The sequence below is a fragment of the Mya arenaria genome, chromosome 9, assembly GCF_026914265.1.
Source record: "Mya arenaria isolate MELC-2E11 chromosome 9, ASM2691426v1".
NCBI classification, from domain to species: Eukaryota; Metazoa; Mollusca; class Bivalvia; order Myida; family Myidae; genus Mya; species Mya arenaria.
In genome coordinates, this window is record NC_069130.1 from 69,646,508 (window position 1) to 69,669,035 (window position 22,528).

A 22,528-nucleotide genomic window follows, 5' to 3' on the forward strand; every position below is an offset into this window, starting at 1 on the left:
TATTACGATTGTATCGAGTTGTTCCCCTTCGCATAATTGTTGTCTGTGTCAGTCAACTTTCGTTTTCTTGGAAAGGTAAACAACTTGTTTTAATGCATTAAATGCTTGTTCAGTGCAAAATAACAGTTCACTTACATGGTAAAATATGAATATAACTCTTTATGATCAATTTCAACCATAAAATACTTCACTTAAAACAATTTCAATATTTTTAAAACACCCCCGTTTTTGCACATTCCCGTTTAGACGTTAGGGATTGGAAGAATCCCGTATAACACGTCTATTATTTTAGACTAGACAAATAATGGACACGACTGCACAACGCTGGAACGTTCAGAGCATTTTATTGAAAAATTGGTATACTAAAAATGATAATAATTATGTATTAAAAAACCCCGTTTATTTTGTACTTCATTTTTTTCAGTAAGTTTATGGGCCAAAATTAAACTACATATATGTATTATTATCACATGCTAGTTTGTAAAAGGAACGTTGACTTTGAAAATACACCAGATGTTCCTTTGCCGTTTTGACTCTATCCTCTAAAATACTCTCCTGCAAAGAGGGGTGAAATCGAATTCCCGCCAAACTTCAAAGAAAGGAGAAAAATACATGTGGGTATTTTGATTAAAATTATAGTAGTTAGTTTCTCCTCATAATTATTTCACCGTTCAGATTTGTTCCAAATAATAGATTTTTGCAACCACAGGCGGCAGTTTCGTTGACATGTCGCTGCTGAAAGGGCAGTAACCCTAAAAGCTGCACTCTGTACAGACAGTACGTCAACATGGGTAGTTCTACGGTGGGAACTGTTGGGGTGCAGGACGAAGTGAACCATTTCACAAGTGAACCAGTTCCTTAGTGTACCATTTCAGGACCAAGTGAACCACATATGTATTATATAGTGGCTATTGTGTGATGGCACACTGCCTGAAAGGTGATAATAACTAGTAATTATCGCCATTTGAATGCAAGACTTCACACATTTGCTACACTGTTAAAGATGTTTATTTAGCTGTTAGAAATTGACTTTTAAGCTTCATGACAATTAGTATAGTAGCTATTTTATGATAGTAACATAAATACAAGAGATGCATAAACATTATGATATTTATTACTTGATGCATTCAACATTATTGGCTATTACTAAGGTGTTTAAAAATTCAGTATTTTGTTATTATTATATCATAGGCTCAGATTATCTTTAAAATGCTAGCGAAATGCAGATGGATCCAGCCGAAATGTCATGAAACACCCACACTTATTTGTTTTTGGTACATGACTGAGGTGTAAATAACAAACATAGAGAATTTTTGAACATATATGGAATAAAATTCAACAAAGTAGGATGTATTGATAATATATTCATTATAAGGATTAAATAAAAAGGTATTTTGTTTTTCGTTTTTCTTTTCCTTTTTTCAAAACATTGTTATATCAAAATACATAATTCTAATAAATAAACACTTTGATATGATTAACAATTTATCCATATCATCTATTAAATCATTTATACTCAGGAAAATAAACTCTGAAACATAATATTTCATCAAGAGAATATTCCCTATATAACATATAGATGGTTCACTTTGTCTCACCAAGTGGTTCACTTAGTCCTGGTTCACTTAGGAAGTGGTTCACTTCGTCCTACATTCGAACTGTTGAGTGTAGATTGTTTTGACAACTTTTTTATATTTTGTCTTGGAATGAGCCATGTTTAAGTTAGTGTCTTTTTTAACCAGTTGCTACAGTTTTTGACCACTGTTGTTTACAAAATCTCCTGTGTTTGTTATCCACTTAATTTTTTTCCATCTCAATGACGTTTTGCGATACAGTATCGTCACGGACCTATAAACCATGAACTGGCAACTGCCCCATATCGGTGAAACGATAAATAATAATTTACCCACAATCCTTAGCGCACGCTCGGCAAATATCATAAAATTCCGCCGAATCTCTGATCGGTGATTAACAGCGATCTTCGGTTATTTCCGCCAACTCTGCTAATAATGCCTTGTTCCTTAATGATTTAATTATAATTAATAAATGTGATTTTAATCAGATTCAATTGGACTATTATTAACTCAAATGAAAGTACCACGCATTTGAGTCAATTTGAATTAATGCTTTCCTACATGTATATATTCGGCTGATGTCGGACGTCTCGAAAATGACCACACGGTAAAATCTCGTCATGAAATCCCGCTGCACACATGAGTTTGAGATTATCGCATTAACACAGATGAGAGTTGCCAATCCATGGTTTATAGGTCCATGAGTATCGTCTATTTTCTAGACCGCTAAATGTGAAAAATTGTTGTGGTCCAGTATTCAGTATCTTTAGGTTTCTGAATGGCTTTAGTTTTAGTTTTTGGTCGTCAACGAGTGCAAAGCTTATAGGGCTTTTATATCAACAATTAGTAAGAGACCTAGCCTTTTCATTTTGGAAATTTTAGACAGTGCGTGAAATTCTGTGAAAGGGAAATTTAAGCAGGGCTTTCAATTGACCCGAGCTCCCGGGTTTTGATGCACAGAAATCGTAAACAACCTGAAATTGACGCATCATAAATTTGTAGTATACGTCAGTTTTGACCCTTGAGAATTTCAGTGTGAGAGTCGGTATCATCTGAAAGAAGCCTTAATGCATGATCTCAGTGATTTTTATGCCCCCTTTTGAAAAAAGTGGGGTATATTGTTTTGCACATGTCGGTCGGTCGGTCGGTCTGTCTGTCTGTCGGTCGGTCGGAATACCAAATGGTTTCCGATCAATAACTTGAGAACGCTTTGACCGAGGGACCTCATACTTGGTATGTGTATTGGTCATCACCAGCAGATGAACCCTATTGATTTTGAGGTCAGTGGGTCAAAGGTCAAGGTCAGTGTGACCTTTACATGAAAAACGGTTTCCGATCAATAACTTGAGAACGCTTTGACCCAGGAACCTCATACTTGGTAGGTGTATTGGTCATGACCAGCAGATGAACCCTATTGATTTTGAGGTCAGTGGGTCAAAGGTCAAGGTCAGTGTGACCTTAACATGAAAAACGGTTTCCGATCAATAACTTGAGAACGCTTTGACCCAGGGACCTCATACTAGGTAGGCTTATTGGTCATGACCAGCAGATGAACCCTATTGATTTTGAGGTCAGTGGGTCAAAGGTCAAGGTCAGTGTGACTGTAAGCTGAAAAAAGGTTTTCTGATTGTCCATATTTTATTTAAGTGTCCAAATCCTACTAACAATTTGGCTCCCAAGGGGGCATAAATGTTTCACTAACATCTCTTGTTTTTTTTTCAAAATAATTTTACTGCCTGTGCCTTTTCAATTGGGAAATTAGCGGGAAGAGTCCAAAAATTGGGAAAATTATAACATGGACATTTTACTTATAAAAGGTTTAACTTTCTGCTTTTACTGAGGTTATTATATATTATAAGTGTCCAGGCAGACTTTATAACATGGTGATGCAAGACAGCAATTAACAAACTTGTCTGGCTTTTTATCTTCTTATGATTAACATTGATGATTAATATGAATACTGTACTGAGAAATTCATTTTTTAACTCAAAACAATACTCACAACAACATGTTTACACTGGTTGTTAATTGTGTGGCTGTGTGTTTGATGACTGTGTATTAAGTTTTGCACTCAAATCTAATTGAGTCATTATATATCTAGAACTAAACAGATGAGTACAAAACATGAGGTACTTAAAACACACATAAATGAATTTCATTCGACGCTGTGAAACTGCTGTTGTTTACTGAATACCATACTTCATTGACTCATAATGGCAACAATTGTCGGTTTAAACATGTATTTTGCATAACGAAGTAAAATGAAAATTAAAACCAGAAGCAGAAAAATAACAGTGCGTCCTGCAAAATATTCCCAGCAAAAATAAAACTGATAATAAATATTGGCTATTTTGCGGTTACCAGGACCGGATTTTACCGCATACGAGGACGGATATTATCTGAAAGTTTGCAATAAAAAAATGTATGAAATAGAAGTAACTTCAATGAAATGCGAAATTAACTTTGCAGGTTTAAATTGTAAGTAAAAAGGAACTCAGGAAATAGGGGAAAAATGAATTCTGTTTTTTGGGAAAAACTGGCGATTTTTTGGGAAAAAAGGAGGCTTTTTGGCTGAGGGAAAAGGGCTGATATTCTGCCCTAAAATGAGCCAAAAAAATCACTGGATCTGAATGTTTGTTTAATTCGTAAGAGGAATTAACACCCGAAGTGACAAGTCATTATCGATCTGGAATCTGATCGGTAACTGTGTCAATTAGCAGCATTAAAACTACATGACGCTGAGTACGATGGTTTTGAAAAACAACAATGCTAAGATATATTTTGTTCATTTATTTTAAGTTGTTTTATTATATATCTCTGGTTAATTCAAAAAATATTCTTATAAATTTTTAATGTGTAACAGAGAAATAAACATTTTTCGAGCTTATGGTCTAAAAAGAGTGGGAAAGTCAAAACAGGTGCATGCTAACTTTCTGTAAATTTTTATGAAAGTGAAAGGAGAACTGCCTGAATTGTTGGGTTACATAACGGACATGCATTAAATAAATAATATGTTCTTCAGAGTCAAAACATATTTTTTCAAGTTTCGACTCTGGGATTTTTTTAACCACCTAATAAAGGAAATCAAAGATGAGATATTCTATTAAAACAAAAAGTTATATTAATTATTCTTTGTCGTGCTTGAGAATTTTACAGAATGAACAGTGGATCTAATACAGCAGATCTTTATAAACACTGGGAATTGTTATCATTAGCTCTACTGGCCAAGCTTATGCGATGGTAATGTGTACGTAGTATGTGCATCCGTGCATTCGTGCGTCCGTAAACATTGCTTGTGAACACGATACAGTCTTCAGTTTTTAATGGATCTGGATGAAACTTGTACAGTATCTAGATATCCATTAGAGCTGGGTTCCTTTCGAAAACCAGCCAGATCCGCCCTTGCATGCATAGATTATGGCCCTTGATAGTATAAAAATATGCTATTGTGTAAACAATTGGTTGTGAACACGATACAGTCTTCAGTTTTGATTGTATCTCAATGAAACTTGTACAGTATCTAGATATCCATTATAGCTCGGTTCCTTTCGAAAACCAGCCAGATCCGCCAATGAATGCCTAAATTATGGGCCATGAAAGTTTTAAAGAAATGCTTTCTATTTTTAGCCAGGTCTACATGAGCGAATTCTATTTTTAGCCAAGTTTACATGTACAGGATTTGAATTTAGACTCGCATACTTGCAAAATGCGAGCAACATTTGCAAATTGCGAGTGACTTTTATTCAAGCTCGCAAAATTCTGCGAGTGGCTTTTTCTAGACCACACAATTTTAAAAAGGAAAGTAGAATAAACATGAACTTAACTCCGCTACGTAGTCAAGTGTAAACAGCCTATAAGTGGCATGTTTACACTACCAGTATAAAGAAGACGGTACAGAGTCACGCTCTAGTGAGTTTTCAAAAATAGAACAAATACGGAAAAGGCCGAGTTTTATCTCGAATCTTTCTTGGATGCTCCGAGGCGTTCATAATACAAAGTGAATACAAATGACGTAATCACCTAGCTCAATCATTGGCAAAATTTAGCGCTTTTTTGCAATATATGTAAACCCCATCAACCTTTGAATATATCCGCCCAACTGTCAAAGTGAATAGACTTCGATATATTTTATAGTCCAAAGTATCCACGCTACATTTACTGTTGCTTTTATTTATTTCAAATTATATTGTTATTGATTTTAGCTCGACTATTCGAAGAATATGGAGAGCTATACTACTCGCCCAAGCGTCGGCGTCACCCCTTGGTTAAGGTTTTGCGTGCAAGCACACATAAGTTAATATCTCAGCAACTACTTGAGGTATTGCATTGAGACTTTATACAATGGTACTCAACCATCCAACCTACTTAATTAACCAAGTTTGATAACTCTTACTTTGCATTTAAGGCCAATAATAGGCCTTTATTATTTGACTTAGAAATTCTGGTTAAGGTTTTGCGTGCAAGCACACATAGGTTAATATCTCAGCAACTACTTGAGGTATTGCATTGAGACTTGATACAATGGTACTTAACCATCCGACCTACTCAATTAACCAAGTTAGATAACTCTAGTTGCATTTAATGGAAATAATAGGCCTTTATTATTTGACTTAGAAATTCTGGTTAAGGTTTTGGGTGCAAGCACACATAGGTTAATATCTCAGCAACTAGTTGATGTATTGCATTGAGACTTGATACAATGGTACTCAACCATCCAACCTACTTAATTAACCAAGTTAGATAACTCTACTTTGCATTTAATGCCAATAATAGGCCTTTATTATTCAACTTAGAAATTCTGGTTAAGGTTTTGCGTGCAAGCACACATAGGTTAATATCTCAGCAACTACTTGAGTTATTGCATTGAGACTTAATACATTGGTACTCAATCATCCAATCTACTTAATCAACTAAGTTAGATAACTCTAGTTTGCATTTAATTCAAATAATAGGCCTTTATTATTCGACTTAGAAATTCTGGTTAAGGTTTTGCGTGCAAGCACACATAGGTTAATATCTGTGCAACTACTTGTGGTATTGCATTGGGACTTGATACAATGGTACTCAACCATCCAACCTAATTAATTAACAAAGTTAGATAATCTACTTTGCATTTAATGCAAATAATTGCCCTTTATTATTCAACTTAGAAATTCTGGTTAAGGTTTTGTGTGCAAGCACACATTATTTTAATATCAAAGCAACTTAATACTTGATGTATTGCATTGAGACTCGATACAATGGTACTCAACCATCCAACCTACTTAATTAACCATGTAAGGTAACTCTAGTTTCATTTAATGCAAATAATTGCCCTTTATTATTCGACATAGAAATTCTGGTTAAGGTTTTGCGTGTAAGCACACATAGGTTAATTTCTAAGCAACTACTCGATGTATTGAATTGAGACTTTATAGAATGGTATTCAACCAATTAACGTAATTGAATAACCAAGATATATAACTGTATTTTGCAAATAATTGCCCTTTATTATTAGACTTAAAAAATCTGGTTGAAATTTGTATGTAACCACATTTATGTTACCATCTCAGCACATCATGAATTGCATTGAAATCTAATCTAACAGTGATCCATGCATGTTTGGCCAAAACTTTTCAATCCTTACACTGAAAAGCGGCGGAATAGTCGAGCGCGCTGTCTCTGTGACAGCTCTTGTTAATACTTAATATAGTCAATAAAATCTGTAGCGTGCTCGCCAAATGGGTATTACCTGATGGCGAGGGAAAATATGACCCCCCCCCCCCCCCCCCCCCCACCCCCTTCAAAATGAAAAATGTCAAACACTCAAGATTGATACTTTTTAATATTTATAGTATGTCTTTTATCTACTTTAATTAGACAATATTATAAGGAAATAAAGCAAATAATAAAATTGCAAGTTTATTTTTCATTTTGCAAATTGCCTCTAAAAGCACTCGCAAAATTTGGCAAGTGCTCCTCAAAGTTAAATTCAAACCCTGCATGTACATGTAAATTCAAGTCTAGAGTTAAGGGAGACAATTTGCAAGTCTAGGATTTTGAGAGACAATTTGCTTTTTGCTTCTGCAGTTGATTTTGTGAATTACTCTGCCTTGTTCTTGTTGAAAGCCCAAAGGCCATTTTTTAGCTTTAAGTTCTGTAGTTTGTGCATTCATCTTAACAAAATTGGTTGTGAATGTTGAAGTTATGCACCTGGTGTCATTACTGGCCACACCCAGGGTTCACAGGTTTGGTAAACATAAATCTGGAAAGGTTTGAAAATCTTTTTGTGTGTTCGTGCATCCATCTCAGCACAATTGATTGTGAATGTTTGTTCAAATTGATCAATGTTATCTTAGGATGCCCTTGACTTTGACCTTTTGACCAACTTTTTTTAACTTTTGAAACTACGGAAATTTTTACTCTGAGTACAGTTTTGAAAGCATTTTTTTTTGTCAGATGACTTTTACTTGGCACATATTAAAATAGTTCATGCAACTAATCTGCTTACAATACTTTCTGGGCTCAGATATTGAACATGCTGTCCTAGGATGCCCTTGACTTTGACCTTTTGACCAACTTTTTTTAACTTTTAAAACTACAGAAATTTTTACTATGAGTACAGTTTTGAAAGCATTTTTTTTTTTGTCAGATGACTTTTACTTGGCACATATTAAAATAGTTCATGCAACTAATCTGCTTACAATACTTTCTGGGCTCAGATGTTGAACGTGCTGTCCTAGGATGCCCTTGACTTTGACCTTTTGACCAACTTTTTTTTAACTTTTAAAACTACAGAAATTTTTACTATGAGTACAGTTTTGAAAGCATTTTTTCTTTTTTGTCAGATGACTTTTACTTGGCACATATTAAAATAGTTCATGCAACTAATCTGCTTACAATACTTTCTGGGCTCAGATGTTGAACGTGCTACGTTTTCAGGTAACCCAAACACAAAACATAAACTATATGTCTGTTGCCTTTTACCCATACATACATGCTCTGGATTGATATGACCACAAAAGCCATGCCAGTAGAGCAAAGGCCCTTTTGGGCCTCTTGTTTTTTTTAAGTTTTGGAAACTATTTAATAAAGTTTATATTATTAGGTATCTTGCAATGCCATCTTATGACAGATGAGACCTTTTATTTTATTTACGAAAAAAGACAACAAAATTAAAAAACATTAACGGACAATGACTGTTGAAAAACTGATTTTGACTCTTGAAATTCACACCGCAAGAGTCATTTACTCTTTGGTTTCAGACCCTGTTGAAAGCCCTCTTAAGCATGCCCACTCCCAAAATTTGGAAATTCCGCATGCGAGTTTGAAGACAACTATTGAATGTTATAATTTATTGTGGGTTTTAAAACTGTAATAGCAAATACCAACTCAATGGAAACCTTTCTATATAAGTATATTCATAATATTAGTTCCCTGTTCTTGACATTTTTAAACTTGTCAATTACATAATCAAAGTCTTTGTCACTTAGCTCTGTAGTAGAGATCAAGCTGGGAAGAGGTCAGGGATGTTCTTAGCTTGCTACATGTATTTTTCACCAACTGCTACGTTTTAAAAAAAAAGTCGGTAAAATAACATTCTGACAAGTATTTTGATGAAAAGAGAAGAGTTTTACCTTGTGTTTTTTCACTACCCCACAATCAAACAATGAATGTGATTGCAGTAATTTCACATAAAGGTCAAAGCTGATGTAAAGAAATGATTCCCTAGTGCATGTTGACACTTTTCGGCACTTTCCGTGAGGCCAAATATAAACGAATGCCCTTAGGGGGTATTCAAACAGAATAATTGGAAATAGCCAAAAATTAAACAGAATGCCTCTAATGTTATCCTAAAATATTAAAGAAATTTCCCTAAAATTGTAAATTTCACCTTCTTACAAAGAAGGTTCATGTGCAATTGTTCTTAAGGGTTATCACTGAAAGAAATACTTGATTTCCTTAATGATTTAGTTCTGTGAAGGCAGAAGGGTGCTCATGCTGGTCTTTATGAGGACAGAAAGGTGCTTCCGATACATTATTTTGCAATTAAAACGGCCTAATTGGCAATATCAGAAGTATTTAATTATATTGTCATGTTCCCTAACATACTTTACACACCATGGAAAAAGCCGAGCACTTTATTTTTAAATGCATACAGATTTATGCCAAGTGCATGCAGCAACCATCTCATGCTTTAAAAAATATTGTATGCTTCAATGGTAAGCAATATATCCATCAGTGGTCAGTGGGAAGCAAAAGGCTGGCAAATCTGGTTGCCTGGCTTATCCATGTTTAACTTTTAATATTCATTTTTAGTCAATTCAAAAAGCAAAGTAGTTAATTGCCGTAATATTCTGATCAAAAGGTGTTATTTCAATGTATGGGTCTCATCTTTTTTCAGCTATAACCACCATGGCATCTGCCCATCCAGGTGAGTACAGGGGACCTTGTGGAAGGGGTATTTTTGCCCTCAGGGACTGGACAACCCCTCTGAAAAGGCCCGAACACCTGCGGCTGGCAAAGGTTGTAAATGGTAAGGTGATATTTTACAATAATTTATTGTTTGTATTAAATGTCAGTTCCTCTAGGCAAACAGTTAAAATGTATGCAAGAGTTGGTTTATTCTTTAAGTAACAAACTTCATGACAAAGTCAGTTTATCAGAAAGGCACCAGTTCAATTAACAAACTTATCAGGAAAGAAATGTCAGGAAAACAAACCTACCAATAATTTTCAGTCCAGTATGAGTCCATCATGTTGATTTGAAGATAGGAAAAAGGGCACTTTAAATTCTCTCTCTCTCTTTATATATATATATATATATATATGTAAGCTGTAAATATGCCAAGGCTATGCTAAAAAAAGAAGTCCACATTCAGTAACCTTACCATATTAAAGCATATCATTATTGTATCCAAGACAAGTGCATCTTAAATGTATAACATAAATAAGGAATCCTATTTACAGATGGCCCAGTGTGGAAAGTTGGCCAGCAGCTGATGATGAAGTATAATTACCAAGGTAACGCAGACAGCCCTCTCGGAAAGGAACTGACTGTTGCCTGTAAAACACCCGTCAAATATGTGTCCAGACATGATGAACACTGGATCAATGTGCGGACACAAGAAGGAGATGAGGGCTATGTCCCTTTTAGCTATGTTATGGTAAGAATAAAGTCATGAAAACTCATTGTTGAAAATTATTATTTTAGTAACTGTTGTATATTATGCATTTGATGGGATGGAACTGCCCAAGATGAAAGGCAAAGGGATGGATGGAAAGGAATAGAATTGCCCTTGATGAACGGAAAGGGATGGAAGGAAACGAATGGAACTGCCCAGAATGAAAGGAAAGGAGTGGAAGGAATGGGATGAAAGGAAAGGGATGGAACTGCCCAGAATGAATGGAAAGAAATGGAATGAAAGGAAAGGGATGGAACTGCCCAAGATGAAAGGAAGGGAAGGGAAGAAAGGAAATGTATGGAGCTGCCCAGAAGGAAAGGAAATGGATGGAACTACCTAGAATGAAAGGAATGGAAGGAAGGACAGGGATGGAACTGCCCAGAATGAAAGGAAAGGAATGGAAGAAAGGAAAGGGATGGAACTGCCCAGAATGAAAGGAAAAGAATGGAAGGAAGGAAAGGGATGGAACTGCCCAGAATGAAAGAAAAGGAATGGATAGAAGGAAAGGGATGGAACTGCCCAGGAAGAAAGGAAAGGAGTGGAAGGAAGGAAAGGGATGGAACTGCCGAGAAAGAAAGGAAAGGAATGGAAGGAAGGAAAGGGATGGAACTGCCAAGGATGAAAGGAAAGGAATGGAAGAAAGGAAAGGGATGGAACTGCCCAGAATGAAAGGAAAAGAATGGAAGGAAGGAAAGGGATGGAACTGCCCAGAATGAAAGAAAAGGAATGGATAGAAGGAAAGGGATGGAACTGCCCAGGAAGAAAGGAAAGGAATGGAAGGAAGGAAAGGGATGAAACTGCCGAGAAAGAAAGGAAAGGAATGGAAGGAAGGAAAGGGATGGAACTGCCCAGAATGAAAGGAAAGGAATGGAAGGTAGGAAAGGGATGGAACTGCCCAGAACGAAAGGAAAGGAATGGAAGAAAGGAAAGGGATGGAACTGGAGATGAATGAAAATGGATGAATGGAAAGGAATGAAGGGAAAGGGGTGGAAGGAAAGGAACAGAACTGCCCTGGATGGATGTAAAGGGATGGTCAAGCTTATTTACAATTTTTCAACTGTAAATGTTGCAGTTTTACAATTTATCTCATTTTTAGTTCAACTATTTGAAGAATAAGGAGAGCCATACTACTCACCCAAGCTATGGCGTCACACCTTGGTTAAGGTTTTGCATGTAAGCACACATAGGTTAATATCTCAGCAACTACTAGAGGTATTGCATTGAGACTTGATACAATGGTACTCAATTATCCAACCTACTTAATTAACCAAGTTAGATAACTATAGATTGCATTTAATGCAAATAATAGGCCTTTATTTTATTATTTGACTTTGAAATTCTGGTTAAGGTTTTGCGTGCAAGCACACATAGGTTAATATCTCAGCAACTACTTGAGGTATTGCATTGAGACTTGATACAATGGTACTCAACCATCCAACCTACTTAATTAACCAAGTTAGATAACTCTAGGTTGCGTTTAATGCAAAATAATTGCCCTATATTACGGTATTCGACTTAGAAATTCTGGTTGAGGTTTTGCATGTAACCCCATTTATGTCAATACCTCAGCAAATATGTATTGCATTGAAACTTTAGATATCTATTTCCAACTATCTAACCTACTAAATTAATGAAGTAAGATAACAGGTTTTTGAATATAAGGCAAATTATGGGCCTTTATTATTTGGCTTAGAAATTCTGGTTAAGGTTTTGCGTGCAAGCACACATAGGTTAATATCTCAGCAACTTCTTGAGGTATTCAGGCCTTCCAGCGTTCCTACTTTTTTAACAGCTTCATACTTTTTCCTACTTTTTTTGAAAATAAAGTCCGCAAAATATTAAAGTTTGATCTTTGTGCAAGTTTTATTTGCAGAAAATGAACGAAATATGTCAAACTGGCTGGTTTCTGTTGTTGAAAGGTGTGGCAACATGTTCCAACTTTGACTTGCATCATCTTTTCACTCACACAGTTCAGCAACAGAAACCGACCATGCATCATTCACCAAAATATTCAATGTGGCATATAGAATGGTATGATTTGCTATTAATAATTACTTATTTAACCAAAAATATTCCTACTTTTCCTACTTCTTTGTAAACAATATTCCTGCTATTTCCTTCTTTACTGTCAGAAAACCTCCTACTTTTTTGTTTGTGGCTGCTGGAAGGCCTGGGTATTGCATTGAGACTTTATACAATGGTACTCAACTATCCAATCTACTTAAATAACTAAGTAAGATAACTCTAGTTTGCATTAAATTCAAATAATGGCCCCTTTATTATTCAACATAGAAATTCTGGTCAAGGTTTTGCATGTAACCACTTTTAAGTCAATACTTCAGGGAATACATCATATATTGCATTGAAACTTTACACTCAGGATCCCAACCATTTAACCTTCTTATTTAATCAAGTAAGATAACTCTATCTTTCATATTATATAATTTTTGTCCCTTTCTTATGCGACTTAGAAATTCTGGTTAAGGTCTTGCATGTTAGCACACATAGGATAATATCTCGGCAACTACTTGATGTATTGCATTGAGACTTTATACAGTGGTATTCAACCACCCAAGTTAGTTCAACCAAGTTAGATAACTGTATTTTGCAAATAATAGCCATTTATTATTAGGCTTAAAAATTCTGGCTAAAATTTTGCATGTAACCACATTTATGTATATATCTCAGCACATCATGTATTGCATTGTAATCTTATCTAACAGTGATCCATGCATGTTTCACCAAAACTTTTCAATCCTAACACTGAAAAGCGGCGGAATAGTCGAGCGCGCTGTCTCTGTGACAGCTCTTGATGTCAATAAGAATCTCATCTGTTCATATCTTATCTTGTTTTTGGCTTTACAGGTTGATCCCGAGCAATTGAATTCTCTACCCTGGCTGGAGGGAAAAAAAGAAGCTCTCGTACAACAAGAAGCGGGTAGGTGTTTATGTAGCTTTATGATAGTTGCATACAGTGCTGTTTTTCATGGGAAAAAAGTAGGGAGATATTGTGATAGCCATTGTGCCTGCAGCGTTGTAGTTTAAAAACATTCAGCAATAATACTCTCAAACTGTTAAAAAATGAAACTTGGCACACATGTTACAAGAGACAATACGCTCATGTTCATGTAAAGTGAGGCCCGTGATGTAATAATTGTGGAGTTATGCCCCTAACCAAGTTGAAATATTGGATCAAATGTTCTTATATTAGCCAAGTGTTGGTAGATTTCAAATCCTGGTAAAAAGCTGCCATTAAAATTGTTAGGGTCTAAAAACTAAACATATAATCAGATCAAAGGCCAAGGGTTTGTATCACTCACTTTGTTACAGAAATTCATGTGTTTTTCTGAGTTTTCATTTAATCAACTTTCTTTTATGATTATTCATTTGATTTATTTAAGATCATGATTAACCTTAATCATTGAGTAAAACTGTATGTTTCTTAATAGAGCTTTAAATAAAACCAATGACCTAATGTAGTTATCCAATTACAAATGTTAATACCGTTCTCTAAATAATCAGTTTAGGTATTAAATTGTAAAAGATTTTGGGGAGGTTCAATCACATGATTTCCTTAATTAAGCAATGGAAATTGCTGGGGGAAAATCTGCTTGAAAAAAACACCAAGGTATTTCTTCATTTTTCAGCTGAGTTCAAGCCATACCGTTCAGCATACGCCCCTAAAGGTAACGAAAACAGTTCTGCACAAGACGCAAGCCAGTATTATTGCAGGTAAGTTATTTCAGTTCAAATATACTCTGTTAGACAGACAGTCCAGAATCACACAAAAAAACTTTCAAGGTATGCAAATAGAACATTTTAAAGTGCTGAATGTTATTAAGTACAGGAGGTATTCCACAATGTAACGAAGTTAAAATCTCAGAATGTTGCAAAGTTCTTCATAATGGAATGAAATTTAAATCTTAAAAGAAGTCTTCTTTGTTTAAACATATTTATTTTTACGATTATGAAACAAGCTTACTGCAATTTAATAATATATTAATCACTCTCATTGGCACGATGTTGCTCAAGAGTGTGGTCTTGTGTTGTGGGGGAAAATGGAGTATCTGGAGGAAACGGACTTGTCTGACTTGGTGACCACAAACCAAACTCACATGTGCCCATGCCGGGAATCGAATCTTAGTCGAAGTAATTTTCTTTGCAACATTACATAAAAAGATTTTTAAGAATTAAATTCGTATATCCATCTCTGGTTAACTAGATATTGAAAAAAAATGTCCTGAACTAAAAGTCAGAACTGACAAAAACAATTTTAATTGGGTGAAGACCTAGAAGTGACTCACTCATGTTTTAGGACCAAACATTTTCCCGGTGATGCATCTGAAAACACTTATTATGCCCCCCTTCGAAGGTGATAACGTGACAATGCCTGCACCCATGGCCCTCAATCTTGACTTGGAGGTTGGACCTGACCAGTAGCTGACCCCTATTGTTTTTTGGGCTCAATGGGTCAAAGGTCAAGGTCACAGTGACCTTGAATGGTAAAAGGTTGTTCGAGTGATAACTCAACAATGCCTGCACCCATGGCCTCAAACTTGACTTGGAGGTTGGGCCTGACCAGTAGATGACCCCTATTGTTTTTGGGGGTCATTGGGCCAAAGGTCAAGGTCACAGTGACCTTGAATGGTAAAAGGTTGTCCGATTGATAACTCAACAATGCCTGCACCCATGGCCCTCAAACTTGACTTGGAGAATTGGCCTGACCAGGAGATGACCCCTATGGTTTTTGGGGGTCATCGGGTCAAAGGTCAAGGTCACAGTGACCTTGAACAAAAAAAACTTGTCTTGTGATAACTTGACAATGCCTGCACCCATGGCCCTCAAACTTGACATTTAGGTTTTTGGTGACCAGCTGATGACTCTGGATTTTGAGTTCATAGAGTCAAAGGTCATGACGGTCATAACACACTTTATCCTCACACTTTAATGGTCATAATCTTAAAACAGCAACAAATCAGCTGTCATTTCGGTCCATGCATATTTCATTCAATTGTCCATATAATCCTGACAACATGGCGCTCAGGGGGGGCATAATGTTTGACAAACATCTCTTGTTTATCATTATTTTACTCTAAGATATTGAAATTGCAGAAAAAATACAGTTGTAGTATAAAAAAAGTATTATGGTTTTAGTAGGGTTCCAACCCACACTAGTAAAGTCAAGAAAAAATTAGAAAACAGCCGGCCAGTCTACACAGCAACTGGGTCTTAAACAAAAGTGGTGGATATATTGACCTGTTAAGGATACATCAATAACATCCCGTGATTATGTCAATTAACCAATCACGCAACACCACAGCCATTATTAATTTTAAATAGCATTATAAACGCTATTATTACTGAAAATTGTGGTCTCCAAAGACTGTATTTGAGCAAATATCAATATTTGCAGAAGGGTTCCATATTGTGACCAAACTTTATAAATATATATATATATGAAGAATTATAGAGAATAGAAATACAGTTGGTTCTGAATTTAAGTTAGGGTTCACATATTGTCACCAAACATATATATATATAGTATGTAGGAAGAGTTTATGGAGGACTTCCATGGGTTTACATTTTGGGCCCATAGGGTCAAGGTCTCTTTTACTAGAATTAGAAAAAAACAGGTAAAACTGGATCTCACAAACAGACTCAAGTTCTTGTCAGCCATTGAAAACCTATTTCATGGCATTGTGGTGTTATTTGTTTATTTTTTTATTTTACATTTTTTTATTTATGACTTTACTTAAAAATTAAACATTTAATTTCAGTATATGTGAGAAGCAGCTGAATGGCCCAATACCATACAAGGTCCACCTGAACAGCAAGGCGCATAAAGAAGAAGTGGAAGTACACGCCAGTTAAACAATCAAAAACTTGTTAAAGACACATATTGACCATGTTCCTTTTTATGCCATTTAAAGGTAGAAACATTCATATCCGACATTATATGGATTTACATGTATGATATTCATCCATTTAAATCGAGAATACCCTGACTTATAGGATGGATGTATGGATATGTGATTTCAGCCATTTTAAGCCAGTTTACCCTGACGTATAGGATGGATATATGGATATGTGATTTCAGCCATTTTAAGCCAGTTTACCCTGACTTATAGGATGGATATATGGATATGTGATTTCAGCCATTTTAAGCCAGTTTACCCTGACTTATAGGATGGATGTATGGATATGTGATTTCAGCCATTTTAAGCCAGTTTACCCTGACTTATAGGATGGATATATGGATATGTGATTTCAGCCATTTTAAGCCAGTTTACCCTGACTTATAGGATGGATATATGGATATGTGATTTCAGCCATTTTAAGCCAGATTACCCTGACTTATAGGATGGATATATGGATATGTGATTTCAGCCACTTTAAGCCAGCTTACCCTGACTTATAGGATGGATGTATGGATATGTGATTTCAGCCATTTTAAGCCAGGTTACCCTGACTTATAGGATGGATATATGGATATGTGATTTCAGCCATTTTAAGCCAGTTTACCCTGACTTATAGGATGGATGTTTGCCTTTAGTAGCAATAACAACGTAACGTCGTGACATAACCTTTAAAATGATGTATCACTTTAATATACCACATTAAATTATTATTTTACGTTGTTATTGCTACCTTTAGGCCATTTTTAAACTAGAAATTCTCTTCTAGAATCAATTAATGGTTATATATATTTGGCGATCTGAAGCTAGAGAAATCAATAGGAAGTTATACTTGTCTAATGAACCTTATTAAGTAATATGGTCTATTTTGCTTATAAAGCAGTTCAAGCCAGAAATATATTTGAAATGATATTTGTTCGGATATCTTTGTGATTACAAGCTACATTGCGTAAGAGAGTAAAATTTTATATATAAGTAAAGGTGTTGTACATGTATGCAGTCGATCAGTGAAAGCTAGATATAATATGGACTAGATAGGACTGATATATGTTTGGTTCCAGGCCAGTAAGTAACAGGGTAATTGTATTGAGATGTATGTGACAGCATAGTCTTTTCTTGATACATTGTACTGTCTTTGATTCAGCTATGTAATTATTTGTTTATTTTCAAATGTCTTATACTTGTACCTGATACAGATAAATATAGCTATGTATAGTTTTCTTCTAACTAATTATATTAGGTATTTTGCTCAACATTTGTCGCATGAAAGACATTGTTATCCCCGCCGAACCGAAGATTTAGGGAGTGGGATATAATTTTGGCATTATCTGTCCATTTTTTTTCTCTGGCACCATATCATATAGTGATTTGTCAGAAAATGTTCGAGGTTGTTCAGGAAGTTCCCCTTTATTATACCTTGAGTGCTTGTGAAAGTGGGCCACATGGGGTCAAAAACTAGGTGACTAGGTAAAATCTAACAAAAAATAGGGATTATATTTGGTCCACCTTTCATCAAGCTTAATCAGAATGTTCCCCTTTTTGAACATAAAACTGGGTCACATTCATTTAAAATCTAGGTCACTAGGTCATATCTTACATATTTTGTCTGGTACCATAATATGTAATTGAATGGTCAAATTTAATATGTTCAATTTCCACAGAGTGTAACCTTTGAAAAAATCTCTATTCATTTTAAAAGTGGTTCACATGTGGTCAGAAACTAGGTCATTAGGTCAAATCTTGGGAACACACTGCAGTCAAAATATCTGGTTCAATGTTATTGAAACTTAATCAGAATTTTTTCTTTGATGAAATTATGGACTTGTTAAAAACTGAGTCAGAGTACTTGTCTTGGTCAAATCTTCAAATAGTTGGGAACCAAATATTGGTATTGATTGAATTTTCTTCAAACTGTGGTCAAATGTTCCACCTGATGTAATCTTGGTAGACTGTATAATTGGGTCACACAGTGTCAAAAAGGTCATACGTTAAAATCGTAGAGAAATCTTAATAACAAACAGAGGCTATGTATTCAGTCCAATATTCGTGAAACTTTTAAAATCAGAATATTTGCCTTGATGATAGCTTGGTTTAGTTTGAAACTAGGTCACATTGGGTCAAAATCTAGGTCACTAGTTGAAACCTAAGAAAAACCTTGGGAACATTCTTGAGGCTATATTTTTGCAGTATTTCTGGTTAAATCTTCATGAAACTTTATCAGAATGTTTGCCTTGATGAAATATTTTATTTGTTTGAAACTGGGTAGCTTTTGGTCAAAACTTTGTTTCAAGGTTAAATTTAAATGCTTCACTATAATAATTGTATACAATATTTTTTTTAATTTAAATAAATGCAATCAAACTTATAACTGATATCCAATGTAATTAAAATCTCCATTAATCTGCAGCCATATTACATGTTTCTGTTGGAATATTTAACCAACTAGTGGACAACATATGATAACCATACCATTTCCTTTGCCTAATCTGGCAGGGGATATTAAATAATTATATTTGCTTGTTATACCCCCCAAAACAAAGTTTGGGGGGGTATACTGGAATCGGGTTGTCCGTCTGTCCGTCTGTCTGTCTGTCCGTCTGTCCGTCCGTCTTTTTTTTGTCCGGGATTCATCTTTGTCGTTATTGAACGAATCTTTTTCAAACTTTCAAATATTAATGACCATGATGTAAACCTGTGCCTCCGTGGATTTGGTCAGAATCGCATGATCCTGAGTGGAGTTGTGGCCCCTTAATGAGTTAAATTGGGCAAAATTAGCTTTGTCCGGGATTCATCTTTGTCGTTATTGAACGAATCTTTTTCAAACTTTCAAATATTATTGACCATGATGTAAACCTGTGTCTCCGTGGATTTGGTCAGAATCGCATGATCCTGAGTGGAGTTGTGGCCCCTTAATGAGTTAAATTGGGCAAAATTAGCTTTGTCCGGGATTCATCTTTGTCGTTATTGAACGAATCTTTTTCAAACTTTCAAATATTATTGACCATGATGTAAACCTGTGCCTCCGTGGATTTGGTCAGAATCGCATGATCCTGAGTGGAGTTGTGGCCCCTTAATGAGTTAAATTGGGCAAAATTAGCTTTGTCCAGGATTCTTCTTTGAAGCTATTGAACAAATCTTTTTCAAACTTTCAAATATTAATAGCCATGATGTAAACCTTTGCCTACATGAATTTGGTGGGAAATAAATGTATTGCCTTGTGCGTTCTAGTGATACCATAACTAAGGCCAGGGCAAACAACCTAGACAGGGAAGGGGTGGGGGGTATTCGTTAGCCTTTGGCTTACAGTTCTAGTTAATAATGAAAATGTTTGGTTCAGCTTTAATACATTCTGAAATAGTAAACTGTGAAGTAGGAATATCCTTTGAATTACAAAACCAATATTGATTTGATAAGTCCAGCATTGCTAAATTTTAGACCAATTGTTGCTTAACCTAAATATATAAAAAAAAAAAAAAAAACCTTGTCATACTGAGATATATGTGTGAATATTCATACAACTCATATGTTGTATTTTGCTATCAGTAATACCGTCCTTGGAAGAATCTCATTATTATGAGGTAAAATGTTTCAGAAAAGTTAGTTGACATGGAAAAATGTTGATTTGGTGAGAAATTTATTTGTCCGTAATGAGTGATAATTATTAATAAATGTTGAAGTATATATATGCCAGTATATATTTTTGTACATATCCGTATCCTGATATGGAAGATTCAGGGAACTAAATGCACCCAGGGATCATTGTGTCATGTGATTGTAACTACCTGAGCACAAAGTGCTCATGGGTGAGCTGTTGTGATAGGGGACTGTCTGTCATACATAGTGTTAAGCATCCTTCATCAACATTTTCCTTTAAACAACTTATCCTTTACAGTTGGCCAATTTCATCCAAATTTCAAAGGAATGTTTATTGAAAAGTTCTTTTCGAGACTCCTTTAAAAAGAATGGTTCTATGTAGAACTATGGTTGCAATGGCAACCCAAGGGAAACACTTTGAACATCTTTTGCTTATGAGCAATATAGGTCCACTTTGACCATTTTGTTTAAAATATTGATCATTTTGTCTTGTGTTTTATAGAATTATGATTACATTCTTGAAAAAAGTGAAAGACCAGATCTATTTGACTTAGACTTAGTATAGAACAGTTATGATTTATGTTAATGTTTGGTTGTTACATACTTAACTCTTGTTTTGTGTTCATGTATTTTTGTGTACTTTGCAAACATGTACAGCTTTTATAATGATACATTGTATGTTTAAACTTTTCTTAAGAACACATTTAGAGAAAATAGTTTGAAATGGTTCGTTTTAATTGTTAAATGAATGTAACATTGAGCTCATTGTTTGACCTATGTTAAAGTTACAACGTGATTAACGACATCGTTGTTAACTTGTAAACGTGATCTATTTGATGATGTTCTCACATATACACATATAAACAAGTTGAGCTGAAACATTTCTCTCTAATATTGTTAGAAAATCACAAATGTATCCAGAACGGTGAAAATTTGAAAGATGACAACGATAAGGTTAACAACTTTGTTGACCATACCAGAGTTCTGAACAATCGGCCCATTGTCGGGATGTTTTGCTAGAACTTGAAGCTGAAATGTTGTTAATCAAATTGTGTATTTGTAGTTGCTGATGAAGGTAGATCGCAACTTTTGGCATTCAAGCCTTTTTTACAAATTATTTTACAAATATCTGTAATTTTTTGCTGTGTTTTGTTACTTAATATAACGGTGTTGTTTTGTTAACTTTTCTGTTTTTATTTGATTTTGATGGTCACCAGATTGTGTTCACTATATTATTGTTCATTCAATTGGCTATTATATTGAACTGTAATCCTTCAAATGTTTTAAATCAGGTTTTGTTTCATGTTATATACCAAGTGTTTCATTTCATTGGATCTCGAAATAAATAGTTGACTGGCTTTATAGTTAAATGTTGATGAGACCTCAGTTCCTTTCAAAACCCACTCAGATCCGCCCATGCATGACTGCATTTTTGCCCTTGAGGTCGTCAAAATTGCTTTCATACCGCTTGCGAACACAATCGAGCCTCCATTTGTTATCCGATCTTCATCAAACTATGATAGTAGTCGAATATTGATGCCACCTCGGTTCCATTCGAAAACCAGAAAATTGCTTTAGTTTAGCTTGTGGAAATACTCCAATTATAACCCGATGTTTACAAAACATATACAGTAGTTAGATATTGATTAAATGGCGGGTTTATACGAAAAAAGCCATATCCGCATATGCATGACCCGTTTATCGCCCCTTGTATGCACAAAATTGCTTCTACTGAGCATGTGAACAGAATAGAGCCTCCAGTTTAAATATGATCTTGATCAAACTTGGAAAGTACATAGTAAGGCTTCTAATAAGGTCTCGGGTCCTTTCTTACGATGGCCAGATGCACCCATGCATGACTGGATAATGGCCATTGATATTGGCCACACTTTTTGTAATCAATAGGGACCTTCTATTCAAATTGCATGTTATATCTTAAAATAATGTTATGGCGGCGCCCATAAATGAACACACAATGTTCATAATGAACTACCAGTATGTTGCCTTTTTATTCATGCTCTTGATAGAAAATGACCAAACAAGCCATGCCAGTAAAACATAGGCCCTTGTGGGACACTTTATGTTTAAAAAATCGGCTGTTCAAGATATCAAATTGATACTTTCAACTTCCCCACAAGAACAATACACCATTGTGTGTCAAGGTATGAACTAATGCTTCACTTCCACAGATTGGCCATTTTTACAACTTTTGAGCCATTTTTAGTAGATGTCTGGTAACCAGAGATATAAGACTACTGACAAAAAACAAATCGCAGCTTGTC

At 35.2% G+C, this 22,528-nt stretch overlaps 1 protein-coding gene across 2 annotated transcripts; it reads left to right on the forward strand.

The window, feature by feature from the left end:
* The first annotated feature begins 52 nt into the window (after positions 1-52).
* Positions 53-21,422, forward strand: LOC128245569 (uncharacterized). 2 transcript variants are annotated; one of them, XM_052963765.1, is made up of 6 exons: positions 53-75; positions 9,958-10,089; positions 10,523-10,719; positions 13,603-13,675; positions 14,385-14,469; positions 16,515-21,422. In XM_052963765.1, the coding sequence occupies exons 2-6, from the start codon at positions 9,969-9,971 to the stop codon at positions 16,606-16,608; spliced, it is 570 nt and encodes a 189-aa protein (XP_052819725.1). In that variant the 5' UTR covers positions 53-75; positions 9,958-9,968; the 3' UTR covers positions 16,609-21,422. The 2 variants fall into 2 exon arrangements, with proteins under 2 accessions (XP_052819725.1, XP_052819724.1); XM_052963764.1 differs by lacking the exon at positions 53-75 and adding an exon at positions 591-614.
* The last annotated feature ends 1,106 nt before the right edge of the window (positions 21,423-22,528 follow it).

Coding starts and splice junctions, on each gene's coding strand:
- LOC128245569 (XM_052963765.1), top strand. CDS start 9,969: ATGGCATCTGCCCATCCAGGTGAGTACAGGGGACCTTGTGGAAGGGGT. Junction 13,676..14,384: donor TCTCGTACAACAAGAAGCGG/GTAGGTGTTTAT, acceptor TTCATTTTTCAG/CTGAGTTCAAGCCATACCGT. Junction 14,470..16,514: donor GCAAGCCAGTATTATTGCAG/GTAAGTTATTTC, acceptor ATTTAATTTCAG/TATATGTGAGAAGCAGCTGA.